Genomic DNA, 16,736 nt, shown 5'->3' with positions numbered 1-16,736 from the left:
CCCTTTGACTTTCCTACGATTAAGACAACATTATAATGTAGGTGAAGTGACTGTTCACTTTATAAGGGGATGGGAATTTTCATTCACTGACTTTCAGAATTGACCTATAAAATGAATATGCTTGTTAATTCTACTAGAAAATATAACATCATAATGGTACCATTAATGAATGTTTTCGTTTTTTATTATATAGCTGGCCTTCAATAGTTTATTTTAATATACTCAAGTATAATCATTACTATGGATTCCTTCTATATTGTTTTCAGTTGATAAATTACATCCAGGGTTTCTGTAATTATGATATATAAATTTCATGCTTTAGAGTCACATAGTAGTAAAGTTCACCCTCAAAACAATTCATTTTTTACCAGGTTGTTTCTATAAAGACACTAAATTCAGTAAAAGAGAGATTATAAAGAATAATAACATATCTAACCATTTGGAGATATAATAAAAAAAGTGTGCTTCAAAGTGATTAGCACACAGAACAACCTCAGCTTAAAATGACTCCACCTCTCGTCCAAATAAATCAATCCTTCCAGAATTCTCAATGCATTGGGAACATCTGAATAATAATTAAGTGACGTGACAAGGCTTAGTGGTAGTAGTTCGATAATAGGCGTAAGAAATGTTTTAATTACGTAAAGAGTAGTAATTACCTTAAAGAATTCTTAGGGAAACGAAAAAATTATAAATCTGGGTTATTAGCCCTCGAATTTACACAACTATGGGCCGTACAATTTTGTCTATTCCACTTCGTCGATTTGCTAAAACCCTCCATTTTGAAAGCGCCGTCCCGCCGGAAATAAAAATATAAATTTAATTTATTTTTGCAGTACGAGCGCCCGCGCGCAGGTGGCGCTATCGTATTTTAGTCTGCCAAATTTCCTATTGAGATGCTCATCCTTATGACTGTACCCCGTGTCCCAGTCATATTCCTTCATCCATGACTCAAGGTTAAAATCTCTAAAATTCGTCTGCACATCGGGCTGCGTACGTCAAATCGGACGATCCTAATTTAAATGACAACTATTCGTACAAAAGTTCTGAATTATCCAGAACTTTTTCGTGACGTCACAGCTCGGTCCTGGGCCGTTCTGTTAACGGTTCAGAACTCACGAATAGTTTTCAGCGTTTGTCTTTGTACTGGACTACTGGAGGAAGTTTCATGGCCTTCGCATAAAGGTCCTTTGTGCACTTGCGGGATTTAAGGTAAGATTGATTATTTTATTGCTTAAAACCTATTTGTTGAAAAGCAGGTTTATGATGTAGGGTTTTCGATAAACATAATTTATGTAAGGTTTTTTAAGGAATTCGTCATACAATTGATGGACGGAAATATTCCTAACCCTTGCTCATAGATTTTAATTCACCAAGGCGGGGGGAAGATTGCGACAAAATGCGAGTAGTGGCCTTATCGTGGAGTGAATTAAATCTGAGAGAGGGGATTACATACAGGGGAAAGAAAAAAATAAAAAAAGAGGGGGAGATTCGAATTCAGAATGGAAACCCTTTGTCGTTAATCAATCACAAAATCTTTATTTAACACTCAAATTTATAAATAACACTAAAATACAAAAACAAATGAACAAAATTGCGGGGGGAACTGAGGGGATAATCTTACTTTGCTTCTAGTGATGGTTAGGCCATCTCTACTATGGTTCTTTTAGCTTTTTTTCCAATATACGAGGGGAATTTAAACACTAAAAATACACTCTTTGACCTTAAATTTGATAATGAAACTATCTCTTACTATTTTCTATGGGATCAGTTCCGGTATCCCTACTCTCAGGCATCTTGGTTTCAAAGGATGGAGGGGGCAGAAACAAATATACACTTACACTAAATGATAATAAGCACTACAATTAAAGATTCTACAATTAAACAATGAGAATAATTAACTCAAAATAATAACAACGGCGAGGGCACAACGCGAACGGAAAAAGTAATCTGAACTGTATAAATACAAGAAGCAGAATGAACTCTCAACCTCGAGGGGACCTGTCTTAAATCCTTTTCTCGGACAATAGCGAGGGATTAAGCTTTCTTTTCTAAAACTTTTTCTCTACTTTTCACTGGCTACTTCGTATTTCGACCCTGGGTACTCTACAAGGGGGGGGGGGATTATGATGGAAATTCTACTCATCACTTGGTTTCGGTGTCCTCCGCTACGTTGTCGTCTCTCCGTTTACGGGTTTTCTCGTTCCTCGGTTTACGTAAGATGCCCGACACACGCACTTCACAGAACGGGACGTCTTTGGGGATTGCTTGTTTACGCGTTTCTTTATTCACACTTTTCTTTAATTCTCTTTATTTACTCGTCTACGGTTAGGCGGCCGGATTGCGGGTTTCTTCCTATATTATTTTACTTCACAAGCTGACGGGGGCGTAGGTACTTCGGGTTTCGGTCTGAAATGTCCGGCTAGGCTAGGGAATCGGTCTCGGTCATCTGGCTGTCTTCTCTCGGAATGGCTAGATATTGGGTGATCAACAGGTGATTCGAGGGTGTCGAGGGCATTACGCTTCTCAGACCCATTACTGCTTGGCTTATGTTCTTCCGATCGGAATGTCCTGGCTGTGGGTCATCTAGGCAATCATGGAGCGTTGTTCCGATCATGTGGTTTGCATTGAGGGTTAATTAATATTTAAGCGCGACTTCATCGCACATTATTTTATATTTATTTCGACATGGTTCTTCTCTTGCCCGAGAAGCAGAGTTCTGTCAAGTTCTGTCCAGGTCTGCCAAAGCAGAGTCCTGTCCGTTCTTGCAAAAGCAGACTTCTTCACTTCTCAGTAGAAGGAAAGTGAGGGTCTGACGCCGATCCCGGGGTCGGGGTCAGGTTCGGGATCGGGGTCCGGGATTTAAGGGGTGAAATGAGGGTAAAATCGTCGAAAAGTCAATGTATTTAGGGTATTTCTCGCGACGATTTGTTTTCTCATATATCAACATATTGTGTCCAGGCCAACTTGTTCATTTATCTACGCTTATCTCGAAAGGTACTTGAACGTATATCTTATCGCGTTTTATCGTACGGAATAAGTTGAAATGATGTAAAAATTGATAACCTAGGCGGCGCGTGCGCAGATTCCCCGGGAGGCGCGGTTAATTTGAATTTAAGAGTTTTTTTTGACGTCATGGAATATGGGACGCGGTTAACGTGCGCGGATTGGGGCGCGGTTAATTTGAATTTAAAACATGGATTTGAGTGTTTTGACGTCATGGAATATTCGTTGTTAAAATGACGTAGAATGGAAATATTTTTAAACTTAATTTTAATATCATTGTAGTACTTACATATGCTTGACACTTGAACCTTTCTCACGAGTATTTCAAACGAATATCTAAAGTTTAAGTATGAGAAACGTATCGTTCTCAAGTATTGTAATTGTACACGTGATTCCGTATGAGGACCGGGTAAATTCCTATATACGTAACGCGATACACTTCAAAATGCGTATACGTAGAATGGAATTAATTTTAAACTCCATTTTAATAAATAAGATATCGAAGATAAATAATTTCAGAGTATAAAAAGGGAAAACCGTATAATAGTAAGACCATATTTAGAAAGTTCACCATCTGAATTGTATTGGAAGTGACTCCGAGGAACCTTAAAATGTAAGTAGGAATACTCAGTGATAATTCTTAACTTTGTCTTAATGTATTTATTTTATAGGAATTGTTCATTTCCTGTGTCTGCTGACAAAGGGTTAATCGTTTATGCAGATGAAACCATCCACTGCGGTCTATTAGATTTAACAAAGGGTATCAAACTAACAGAAGCGGAACTGCAAGAGCTATGGACAAAGAAAGATGCCATTGAAGCTTATTTCAATAACGAAGCTGAAACTTCGTGGGTTTTCACAGGTTCTGAAACCAAACGGTTTTCGGTTCATAGATTTGCCGAACAAAAGGTTTTAGATGTTAGACAAATGTACCATGGTTATGGCGTAAACTATGGAAAACTGTTACCGACTAAAGAGGGGGTAGCTTTCGCTCAATCTTCTTGGTTGAATTTCCTCGACCAGTACGAGTCGATTCAGAAGTGTTTAAAGAAAATCAAGGAAATAAAGGAGGCGATGACTAACGTTGTAATTAAACAATTACACGAAGCTCTGAAGAAAGCGTGCAATGGCTGCCAAATTGATCATCCATCTCAACTCCAGCATGATTGTATCATGACGGATTATTCTAAGCGCGTAGATTTGCATTTTTATGAAATAATTATGTCGGTAGATTGTGAAAATATTATTGAAATGTTTACTATGCGCTGTGAATTGTCGAAAGAAATTTTAAATAATATAATGTCACTAATAATATGCAATGCTAAAAACTTGTTAAAAAACTAATAAAATTGATTGCACTAATGTTCCGATTCTCATTAACCATTATGGATTTAAGCTTACAACATCCAATGAATGGGCTTGTAGCCGGGTCCACCCAATGCGGAAAGTCATTCCTGGTGGGACGGTTGATTCAACATAAGAAGACCTGCATATCCCCTCCTCCGGAGAGGATAATATGGTGTTATACCGAGTATCAGCCGAAACTATTTCAATCAATATTAGAACACACACCTTCAGTCGAGTTTCACGAAGGGTTACTCGATGTTAATATATTAAACCCGCAAATTAGGAATTTAGTTATTTTAGACGATTTGTTATGCGAGATATCTAATAATAAAGATGTAACTAATTTATTTATTCGTGGATCTCATCACAGAAACACCTCCGTACTAATTTTAATGCAAAACCTTTATTACCCCGGAAAAGAAATAAGAACTTTAAATTTAAATGCTCATTATCTATTTATTTTTAAATCACCACGAGATAAATCAACAATTTATCATCTCGCGAGACAGATATCTCCAACCAATAGCAAATACGTTATTGATGCGTTTCAACAAGCTACGTCACGGAAATTTGGGTATTTATTAGTTGACTTGAAACCTCACACCCCAGATCAGTATTTACTACGAACAGGTTTAATACCGGGTGAAGAATCGGCTGTCTTTATTCCAAAATGAAGTGTATTATAGAAGGGAATTTTTTTAGGGTTAATCGAGAGTGGATTATTAAAGAATTAGCTTACGTAGTATTAGAAACTGAAGAATCGGAAGTGTTTACTTTCAAATCTCCATACCCTTTCAAAGAGCTTTCAAACGAAGATAAAAGACAATGCAGATGGATATCTCATAACATTTGTCATCTTCGATGGAATGACGGCGAACGTCCTTACAGAACGAGACGTGACATTTGCAATCAGATAGCGGAAAAAGCTACTTCGTTTTTCACTAAAGGTTTAGAAAAAGCTGCAGTATTATCGACACTCCTCGGTGTTCCAGTAACTAACATCGAAGATATCGGCTGTCCTAAATTATCAGAACTAGAAGACGTTGAATTAAACTGCCCTTTTCATTCCGAAACTGTTCATTGCGCTTTAAGAAAGGCTAAGAAAATCTCTAAATGGATGTCTCAAAACGAGTAAAGGAAAACCTAGACTTTCTACGTTTCCTGACATCCTGTAATCTAAATCAAAGAAAGACAGCTATTAAATACGCTAGCAAGGAAGCTATATTGGCTCTCGTTGAATGTTGTATAAATGTATTGCACGGAACAATTGAACTGTCAGAACGTCATCGTAAGCGGTTAAAGAAACATAGCGCGGTTATACGAAACGTGTCAAAGAAGAACCCTATATCAAAACGACGGAAGATACTGGTACAAAAGGGTGGTTTTCTTCCATTTTTATTAGCGCCACTGCTATCTATCGTTAGCTCAGTCGCCGGAAGTGCAATAAGCCGAGCTATAAACCGATGATGGCTCGAAAAATGCTTCTAGTACCTGAAGATGTAATGGAGAGATTAAAAAACAATACACATTCCAAAACAGAAGAAACACCTGTACTTCAAAAAGAGAAGACACTCGATGATGAAATGAAATCTATTCTAGATAATCCAGATTTAAACGAATCAGAGAAATTAGCATTATACAATCAAACTCTCCAACGACGGTTAACTTACGTACGTAAAGAACAAATCTCTCCCGTTATTGAAAACTCTGAACGACCTAAAACCTGGTTCGCGCAAATATCTTATTCTCTACCTACAACTTATGTTAGTGACGCCATTTCATTATACCGAGCGACTACGGAAGATCCGAGATATATTAGATGGGCTAACTCAGGAGAGCTTTCTATTCGAGGACAAGTGATTGGAGGATCTAATATAATCGATCTTTTGTATGACGCTGTGAGAAAAACGCCTGGAACAGCGATTGATCCTATAGGAGTTACAGAGTTTTACGAGGGTATTCATAAGTCAAATATTTCAAAACGTTTAATTAAAAATCCTGTAAGATTGACACTGTTAAAAACATTCGCTGTATTTCATACACCACCAAATAGTTCAATGTTATCATCATCTTCACCTAGTCCTCTAAGACCTTGGTTGCATACTAAATAAAATATATTAACCTGATAATTTTGTTCTCATTTCATAGTATAAGCCTACAATGGAAGGTTGTACAGAAACGGTCTCTTTAGGACTTTTAGCCTATTTATCACAATCATTTTCAAAATCACCAAAAATTATCACAGCTGTATTAATTATCATAGTTATTATAATATTAGAATTATTTAACTTCCTTTTTTGGCGTTACATGCCATTACATCAAAATATTACCCGATATGGAGAAAGAACTTGAGAAAATCTATACTAATCCCGCAGACCCAGGGTCATTCGCCGGAGTTCGAGCGCTCTATAATTCAGCTCGACATAAAGGTTTAAAAGTTTCATTGGAAAAAGTAAAACAATTTCTAATAAAGCAGGATACATATACGCTGCATAAACCTGCTAGAAGACGATTCAAACGAAATCGAACTATTGTTTATGGAATTGACGAACAGTGGCAAGCGGACTTGGCAGATTTTCAGAAGCTGTCTAAATATAATTCAGGATCTCGCTATGTATTATGTATTATCGACATATTTAGCAAATACGCTATGGCTGTAGCGGTTAAAAATAAGAAAGGTGTAACAATTTTAGAAGCGTTACGTAACGTTTTTGAAAAAGGTCGTCAACCGAAAAGAATTCAAAGTGATCATGGAAACGAATTTGTCTGTCAAGAAGTGCAGAGTGAATTACAACGAAGGGGTATTAACTTTTTCGCTACTCGATCAGAAATGAAAGCGTCCATTATTGAAAGATTCATTAGAAGTTTTAAATCTCGTTTATATCGCTATTTCACGCAGAATAACACCCTTAAATATGTCGAAGTTTTAGATGATATTATAAACGCTTATAACAATAGTTATCACAGATCAATTAAATGTAAACCCGCGGAAGTTACTCTAGATAACTCTGCTAAAATATGGAAAAATCTTTACGGTTCGGTAAATTTTTCTCCTCCGTTAACATACGCGTTTGAAATTGGAGATATTTGTAGAATAAGTAGAAATTTATCAATTTTCGATAAGAAATATAACCCGAATTTTACTACAGAATTGTTTAAAATAGCTGAGAGACTACCACGTGACCCACCTGTATATAAGCTGTCGGATTTAAATAATAACCTCATTTTAGGAGTATTCTATCGCGAGGAGGTTCAGATTGTTGGTCGAGATTTAAAAGACTGTTACTTCATCATCGAAAAAGTAATAAAAAAGAGGAAAAAATCGGACGGAAGCGTAGAACTGTATGTCAAGTGGCAAGATTACGACCCTACATTTAATTCTTGGATACAAGAAGTGGATTTAAAATGAGTTTTTACGTCACGCTACCTTCAGATTCCTCGTCATTATATTACCAAGATAATAGCGTTGGTAAATTTCGAACGTATTTAGCTGAACCGTTAAGATTTGAGGAACAGTACGAAGTTGGGTTAGCGGAAATAAGCTATCCTCGGACATGGCATAACGTTCGAAAACCTAATCTATTGGTTATTAAAGATCCTCTCGAATATGATAAAATTACTGATAACCCTGTAGTTAAAGACCCTCTCGAATATGATAAAATAATTGAAGTTCCCGCGGGTTTTTATAAAACTCCGGAAGAACTATTACATGTTATGAACGTCCACAACCAAGAAGAACAAGTTACATTCGCTTATTTAAATTATTCTAATCGAATTAAAGTTAAATTGCAACCGAAAATCAGAGCTGTAATTGGTCCCGATCTATCAATTTTACTAGGTTTTAAGGATAGAAGAGATAATGATTTCACCATTTTAAATTCAATGATAACCCCCTACCCAGTTGATATGAACGCTGGGCTACATTCCTTATTCGTTTATTCAGATCTGGTTGAAAATAGCGTTGTTGGGGATAGTTTAGCACCTCTATTAAGAATCATAAGCGTCGAAGAGAAAGCCGAGTCTAATGGGAAAACAGCTACAAAAATATTTTCACAACCTCATTACCTACCAGTCGTGTGTAATAATATTAAGACTATAGAGATTAATATAACAGATGATTTAGGTGAGCCAATACAGTTTCATAGTGGAAAAGCTCACGTTGTATTACATTTTAAACCCCGTAAAATGTGGACTTCACTATAAACCTTTAATCATTCAGGACACACCCTCATTCTAGCTTAAGAGAGCGAACAGTTAACATCATGAGGTCTGAATATTCGCCTTCAAGAACTGATTATGAAAGTTACTATTTAAACCAGGTTGGTTTCGGTGGAATACCTGTATATAGAGGTTTAGCGGTGCAAAGAGGACATGGACTAGGAAATATATTATCTTCAGCGTTTAGATTCGCGGTACCTTTACTGAAGAAAGGCGCTTCTTACTTGGGAAAAAAACTTTTAAGTACCGGAGCGAAAGTAGCGACCGATGTTGTTAGCGGAGTCCCAATTAAAACAGCGCTTAAATCGCATTCTATTAACGCTGGAAGGGAAACTTTAGCTTCAGCAGCTGATGAAGCCATGAGACTAACATCTTCAGCTACGGATCATATTAAAAGAATGACGGGTTCCGGAAATAAAAGGAAACGAACTCAGTCGAAAAGCGCCATTTCAACAGCAGGCAGGATAGCGAAAGGACGGTTCCCTAAACGTTCCGATATATTATCATAATGTCCCTTCTACACCCGCACTCAGTTGAGTGTATAAATTCCGAGCTAGATTTGTTTCAAGTACCTATGACACAATCTTCGATTATTGGTGGAGAATGGGTTGAGTATAATCCAATATCAAATATAGTTGATAACGCATCAATTACATTTTCTATCAACGGTAACTCTGAAACGTATATAGACCTTTCACAAACTTTGTTGCACGTTCGAGTTAAGGTAACTAAAGATAATGGTCAACTACCGCAACCCGCGGTTCCAGGTGTTGCGGGTGGGGCCGCCGGAACTCCAGCCGACAATATCGCCCCCGAGAATTTGTTTCTTCATTCGCTTTTAAGCGACGTCCACGTATTTCTTAATGAAAGATCAGTAACACCTTCCAGTCAAAATTACGCTTATAAAAGTATGATACAAACTTTATTAACGTTCGGAGATTCTGCGAAAAAAAGTTATTTAACGAGTTCACTTTTCTATCGGGATACACCTGGGAAGTTCGATTCATTTTTCGATAACGATGGTTTCTCTAAACGAGCGAGTTTAGCGCAAAAAGGGGCGATTGACTTGTTAGGCGTAGTCCATACTGATTTATGTCAACAACCACGCTTTTTATTAAATATGATTGATTTGAAATTTAAATTCGATAAAAATAGAGCAGCTTTTTGCGTTCATTCCGACGTAAAATGTAAAGTGGAGATTTTATCAGCTTCCCTTTATCTGAGGAAAGTTAAAGTGATACCGGAACTATCGCTCGCTCAAGCCAAGGCGTTACAATATGGAACCGCTAAATATCCTGTAACTCGTTCGGAGTGCACCTCATTTTCTATACCCGCTGGTCTTATGGCTAGTGTGCAAGATCATTTATTTACCGGACAAGCACCTAAGAAAGTTGTTATCGGGTTTGTGGAACAAAAAGCGTTTCTAGGAGATTTGAAAAAATCCCCGTACAACTTTCAACATTTCGATTTATCAAGCATTGGATTGTACATTGACGGTAGCAGCGTCCCTCATAAGGCGTTATCTCTAAACTTTGAGGAAAATCTATATATTCAAGCGTATTGCAATCTTTTCATTCAAACTAATCAGTGGAACGTAGATGAAGGAAATCAGATAAGTCGGGAAGATTACCCTAACGGAAATTGTTTATTCGCGTACAATTTAACCTCGGATCTTAATAACAACGCTAATCACTTGCATCTTGTAAAAAACAGTAACCTGAGATTAGAATTAAAATTTGCAAAACCGTTACCGGAGACGATTTCCATTCTAATTTACGCTGAGTTTCAAAATTTGATTGAAATTGATAAAAATCGAACCGTGATTTTCGATTACAGTAATTAATGGATTCGCTACAGATAACTAAAATTCTTGAAAAAGATTTAAGTACTAAAAGTATATTTCAAGGCGTGTTCGCAGCTGACAAGCTACCTAAATACGTAAAAATATTCCCTTCTCTATTTATTGTAAATACCGATACGAGTGCTGAACCTGGAGAACACTGGGTTCTAATATATTTTTCTAAACATAAAAATTGTGAATTCATGGATTCCTTTGGAAACCCGCCAGATTATTTTAAATTTAATGACTTTATTGAACGAAACAGTAAAACTGTAACTTTTAATTCTAATCAATTACAGAGTAATTCTAGTAATACGTGTGGAGCATTCTGTATCTATTTTGCTATAAACAGGTGTAAAGGAATAGAAATGTATAACATTGTGTCTAGGTTTAAGAAAGATAAATATGTAAACGATAAAATGATTAAAGAGTTCATGTGCAAAATGTATTCAATAAAATAATTTTTTACAATTTATAGCAATAGCAGTTTTTTTTTTATATATACATAAATACAAGCATTCATTATAATTTTTCAATATCTTTATGACCGTGCGCTAATGTACGAACCCCGCAGGGTAGAATGTATCTCTTATCATCATTTGGTGATAAACAAAGTTTTCTAGTATTTAAAGTAAATAGTTCATGCTTGAAACTAGCTATACGCATCATCTCGGCTGACATGGTTTCTTGATTAAAAAGACAACGTTCATAGTCTTCGTGGCGGATGACGTTTCTAATAACGTTCATGGCAACGCCCTTACAAACCTTTTTATGGTTTAAAATTGACTCTAAAGATTTCCCCAATCGCAACTCCTTTTCTATCTCTTCAGCGGTCTTAGACTCCCCGTACAATTTAATAGAATAAAGCTTTGGACGAAGTCCTACAAAGCTTTGAATTAACTGCGAATTTGTCTCGTCTTTAAAATAACCGAGAGCTTTTTTATTCTGATTAGAATGAAGGAAATGCGAAGGTGGATAATCAGAGAAGTCAAAGCGGTGTTTATGAACTTCAAAGTCTTTATAAACATCATCTGTCTTAATGTTGTACGTTAGACTGTCTGTAAATATTTTATATATTAGTACTATTTAAATAAAAAATGCATATTAAATTAAATTACCAGTGTCTGTAAATAATAGTGATGCTTTGTCCCCGTACGTATTTTTTATGAATCCATAATGGAACCGATACATGAGCTCCTTAGATAAATCTAGAATGGTGAATCCGGTAAATATAGGCCGGTTAAGAACAATTTTAGCTCTCTTCTTATGAGCGCCGGCTAACTCTTCATTAAAGATGGTAAAGTGTTCAAACTGCGGGGAACTTGTAACTTTTAACATTCTTTCTGGTTTATGAATCAACTCGAAATTTATATGCTTCCGTAAATTTTCCATTGTTTTTCTAAAGAATTAAATGAAGTAAGGGAAAAAACAGCAATAAATTATTTAAATTGATTTACCCGAAAACAGAGTTAACCATTAGTTTCCAGAAATTCTTTTCAAATGAACTCTTGGATAATTTCCTCTGTTCAGTGTTGAATCTAACATATTTTTCTAACCATTTTCCTTGAGTGAAGGTTAGAGCTCGATGAACCTTGGTTATTTTCAAACCTAATTCTACATAATATTTTAAATTGCGGTAATGTACTATGTATTTCTCTTTATTATTTAAATTAGGAAGAAGTTTTGGTAGACTTTGATTCTCCTTAATATTTAATTTTCCTAAGAGATCTTTGGAGTATGGAGATAGCATATCATGTGTAATAACTTTAGATTCCGCCGCTACTGGGAGATCGTTATGTAAGTCATGCAACTCTGGAGGATATTCAAGATCCACCTGCAAAGGAAACAATTCTTTAAAAATATAATTCAATAATTATAACACTTGTTATTTACCTCTAAAATGTATCCGTTTTCAACGTTATTGGGAATACTCAGAATATTTTCACAGAGTGTTTGCAAATCATCCTCCTGAACCCACTGGAAGTCGCCTAGCGGTAGTGGTTCACACATAACAGCACCGTACAAATTATTAGCATCTTCAATTAAGTTAAATTAAGTTAATTAATATAATTAAAATTAAAATAATTAAAATTAAAAAAAAATAAAATAAAAATTAAAAAAAAATAAATAAATGTAAATTACCTAAATAGCATATATAACTGCTCTCTTTAGACGAATCATATGTGTCGGGCATATATTTGTTATTCGCTTCAGAATAACGAGTTGAGATCATTGAAACACCGCCTCGAATACCTAAAAATTCAATGTAAATACAATAATATTTAAAATATCAAAAAGCGTTACCCTTTTCAATAAATAAGTGTTGATCTATATCAAGTATGAGATCGAGGCGAACATCGGTCATCTTCAAAGCTGCTTGCCAGGCTAAACCTGGTGCGGTGTAAGCGTGAGCGGGATCTAATTTATAATGAGTTATAGATAATGTTCTAAAATTTTCAAAAACGTCGGCTAAGAGCAACGCATCGCTTTTCACATAGAGGTCGGTGTATTCCCCTACGAAAACCGAGGTTAAGAGATTTGAAATATTTATACTATAGTAATTTTACCTAATGTTTGAATATTAAACGCTGTCCAAACATTTTGGGCGTGTAAATAATCAGATTCTAAAATATTTTGATTTTTCAATGAACTGAAAAACGCTTCTCTAGGTGGCAGCATCGTCTCGTCAAATTTCTTTTCATCGTCCATATACTCGTACGGGTAGACTCCCTTCCGCAAAAGCAGTTGAACTTTATCACTTTCAAAATATTTCTTAACAATCTGAAATTTACTGGCTCCTTCCAAAACGAGATTAGATACTAGAGCATCGAGGCTATCGCTTAGAAATCGATAAGAGTCTAAAAACCTAAATATCCCTAAAAATAATAATAAAATTACTGTTAAGGTTTAATTCATAATTAAATATATTTAACCTAGTTTGAGTGAAATATAATTTTCGCTAGTGGAAGGAATACAGTCAAGTGTCTGTTCCTTAAAATGACCAATCTCCTGACATATAAGATGTAAATCGTATCTATGAAGATTTATTATTATTAGGTTTATTTCCTGGTTAATTAACTTAATAAAATCACCTGCTAAGGTTATGAAGGAAAACAGGGATAAATTCTGGAACTTTCTTTTGAAGATTACAGAGGTTATGCGCTGACCCCCTATATTTACCGCTGAAATGACAATAATCTCGAACAGCGGGCATATTTCCCTGATTTAGCTGCTTCTGACAAATGTAGCAATGCGTAGCAGCTTGAAACTGTTCCTCCTCCTCCGGGGTTATAATCATTGGTACATTGGTCTCAATGAGTTCCATCAACTCCGTCTCTAATTCCAGAATAGACTCCAGAAATCTTCGAGTTGCATCTTGACCTCGATAGCAATCGGTTCGAACAGGTACACCTATAAGTATTCTCTTATAATATATCTAAAAGGGAATTTTGACAGATAACTTACCGTTAGGTCCAACAAGCACCCACGAATACGCGCAGCTGATGTGCATGTTTACTTTGCTGGTATTTAAATCGGGATCTAGATCACATCCTTGAACTCTCGGTAGGATTGCTTCAAAATCGGCGTAAAATACATACTGCACCTAATAATTTCATTTCATTAAGAGTTAAATTAAATAATTTTTATTTTTACTTTTTCCGTCCACTCATATTTATCAAAATAAAGCGTCTTCTTCTTGGTAGGGAAAACTGTTTTTTGGACGCCGTGGGTGGCGCATTCTTCGATATGCGCATCACGTCGCTGTTCAGCGTTGTTTCCGCTGAATCGGTGAAGACACATTCTAATACAGAAAATAATTAGTAGATTGCAAACTAATATATTGGAAATTAAATTACCTGCAGTAATAACTTGTACTTCTGTGTTTTGTTAGATGCTGTAACAGTTTTCCTAGGTCTCGTATAAGACAGTAATGTCTATTCCCATCGTCAATATCTTTAGTTTCATCGGTGATGTATAGCAAATCAACCTCCCTTTCCTTACCACACTTGTTGGAGCTTACGTAAAGAGGGAATATATCTCCCGAGAAGCCGAACACAGATATTGATAAATTATTCATTAATTCAAATTTTTTAAGTTCAGTATCGTTTAATTTGAAAGGAAAAGATATATCAGTGGTATCAAGTTCGTTTTCATAAGGTGTATATTTGGAAACCCTGTTAGCGTGATGAAGCTTAGAAACTGGGTGAAGTTTAGCTAAAATTGACCAGAGAAAACATTTCTCATCATTTTCGTTTCTAATATTAAGAATCGCACGACGTCGAGATAGTTTTTCAGGTAGTTCCATATACGATGACCCTCGCAACGGTTGGTAAGATGCTACATTTAATTCTACATACAGAACACGGTCAATTACCCAACCCGATCCTATCAAAAATATAATGTTTTAGTTCAAAATATAACTTATAAATTTTAGTACATACCTGTCGCTTCAAAGTTTTCCGCTGCTGACTGTATTGTTTCAATGCAGTCATTCAGCTGGTCTTCAATTACATCGAGCGTTAATGTTGTTTGCATAGTGCTCCGGAAATAGGGTCGTACTTCCGCTCTTTGCTCTTCACCTCCTAAAGGTCTCATATAAACGGATCTTACGAGTAAGAACCACTTAATTCCACGTTTACTAGCAAGTCTTTCCATTAGAAATTTACTGAAAGCGGCTCGGTAACGTCCGATAAACATCCCCGCATCAATATCATAGTCCTCGGCATTGTAACGGATAGATGCTAACGTATCATTCAAGGCCTGGACCATACTTGGGGATGCTGGTGGTGTTTCATCAAGTATTGATGAGGCGGGAACAGGTGATGGCGTTGGGTTGTTGGGTCAAGCTGATGTAGATGGTTGGATAGATTGCAGTTGAATGTCTTGAAGCAGGCTAGGTGACGGTGGACGGGTAGATGCTGGCGAACGTTGCATTGGTGATGGTGTGCGAGACAGGTCCATGGGTTCGGAAGGGCCGGGTGCGTTCAAGTCATGAGTTCGTTGATGGCTCTTGAAATGTTCCAATCTAGCCACATTCTTACCACATACTTCACAGATAAACTTATGTCTATCACCGTGTACTTCTCTAACATGCCGATTTAAGTGGGACTTGGTAGAAAAACTTTTCGCGCACGTAGGGCAAATATGTTGGGCTTTAGGCATCTTGAATATAGCTACCGCTGTTAACCGTGGAATGACCTCCCACAACCCTATACAACCCCTTTTATAGTATATTCAAGTATCATTTGAGAACGATACGTTTCTCATACTTAAAATATTCGTTTGAAATAGTCGTGATATAGATTCAAGTGTCAAGTGTATTTAAGTACTACAATGATATTAAAATGAAGTTTAAAAATATTTCCATTCTACTTTAACAACAAATATTCCATGACGTCAAAACACTCAAATCCACTACAATGATATTAAAATAAAGTTAAAAAATATTTCCATTCTACTTTAACAACGAATATTCAATGACGTCAAAACACTTCAATTCAAATTAACCGCGTCCCCCGGGGTAATCTGCGCACGCGTCGCCTAGGTTATCAATTTTTACATCATTTCAACTTATTCCGTACGATAAAACGCGATAAGATATACGTTCAAGTACCTTTCGAGATAAGCGTAGATAAATGAACAAGTTGGCCTGGACACAATATGTTGATATATGAGAAAACAAATCGTCGCGAGAAATACCCTAAATACATTGACTTTTCGACGATTTTACCCTCATTTCACCCCTTAAATCCCGGACCCCGATCCCGAACCTGACCCCGACCCCGGGATCGGCGTCAGACCCTCACTTTCCTTCTACTCTTCTCTCCAGGATTCTCAACTTCTCTCTTTTGGGGCCCTGTCTCTTGGTTTTGTTCGGATTATTGGGGGGCGGGGTTGAAACAAAAAGCAACTGGTGACCTCCCATTTTACCTAGGTCATTGGTGTATTTAAGGCTCGTGTCTAGTCATGCGGTGGTGACGTTGTCCGATTTACGAAAGGTCGCTTGGGATTGCGGGGGGGAAATGCCAGAGAGTCTCGAGGTTCCCGATTTTCTGTCTCCAAGCGGAAACGTCCGGGCGCCCTCTTGACCCTATGGCGGCAACCTTGGAAAACGTCCGCTTTTCTTGGGATCTTGCTACCTGATAGTTAATATGAAGCTTGTGGACTTGAAATGACTTCATGGGATCGCTGTAAGCTGAGGGAGCTTTACTGGTTTAGTTCGGAAAGTTTTAGGGAAATCTGGGCTGGGAAAGTTTGCTTAATGTATTGCACCATGGTCTTGTGACCGAGATAAAAACACTTTAATTAGCGAGGGATTAATTTT

At 36.7% G+C, this 16,736-nt stretch overlaps 2 protein-coding genes across 2 annotated transcripts; one reads left to right on the top strand and one right to left on the bottom strand.

Annotated features, from left to right (window-relative positions):
- The first annotated feature begins 3,452 nt into the window (after positions 1-3,452).
- LOC149960421 (uncharacterized) lies at positions 3,453-4,297 on the top strand. The gene is made up of 3 exons (XM_090155581.1): positions 3,453-3,619; positions 3,678-4,233; positions 4,289-4,297. Coding segments are annotated over exons 1-3 (567 nt in total). The 5' UTR covers positions 3,453-3,617.
- A 3,672-nt stretch (positions 4,298-7,969) lies between these two features.
- Positions 7,970-14,286, bottom strand: LOC149960420 (uncharacterized). The gene is made up of 13 exons (XM_090155570.1): positions 14,269-14,286; positions 14,066-14,213; positions 13,877-14,015; positions 13,681-13,822; positions 12,979-13,277; positions 12,716-12,925; positions 12,554-12,664; positions 12,305-12,447; positions 12,177-12,245; positions 11,869-11,933; positions 11,530-11,810; positions 11,297-11,469; positions 7,970-7,981 (listed from the first exon to the last, which is right to left on the bottom strand). The coding sequence occupies exons 2-13, from the start codon at positions 14,210-14,212 to the stop codon at positions 7,970-7,972; spliced, it is 1,791 nt and encodes a 596-aa protein (XP_090011696.1). The 5' UTR covers position 14,213; positions 14,269-14,286.
- Positions 14,287-16,736: the final 2,450 nt, after the last annotated feature.

This window comes from Leiobunum rupestre, chromosome 1 (assembly GCF_980474605.1).
Source record: "Leiobunum rupestre chromosome 1, qqLeiRupe1.1.hap1, whole genome shotgun sequence".
NCBI lineage: Eukaryota > Metazoa > Arthropoda > Arachnida > Opiliones > Sclerosomatidae > Leiobunum > Leiobunum rupestre.
The sequence above is the reverse complement of the archived record's forward strand: the minus strand, read 5'-3'. Positions and strand labels throughout refer to the sequence as shown.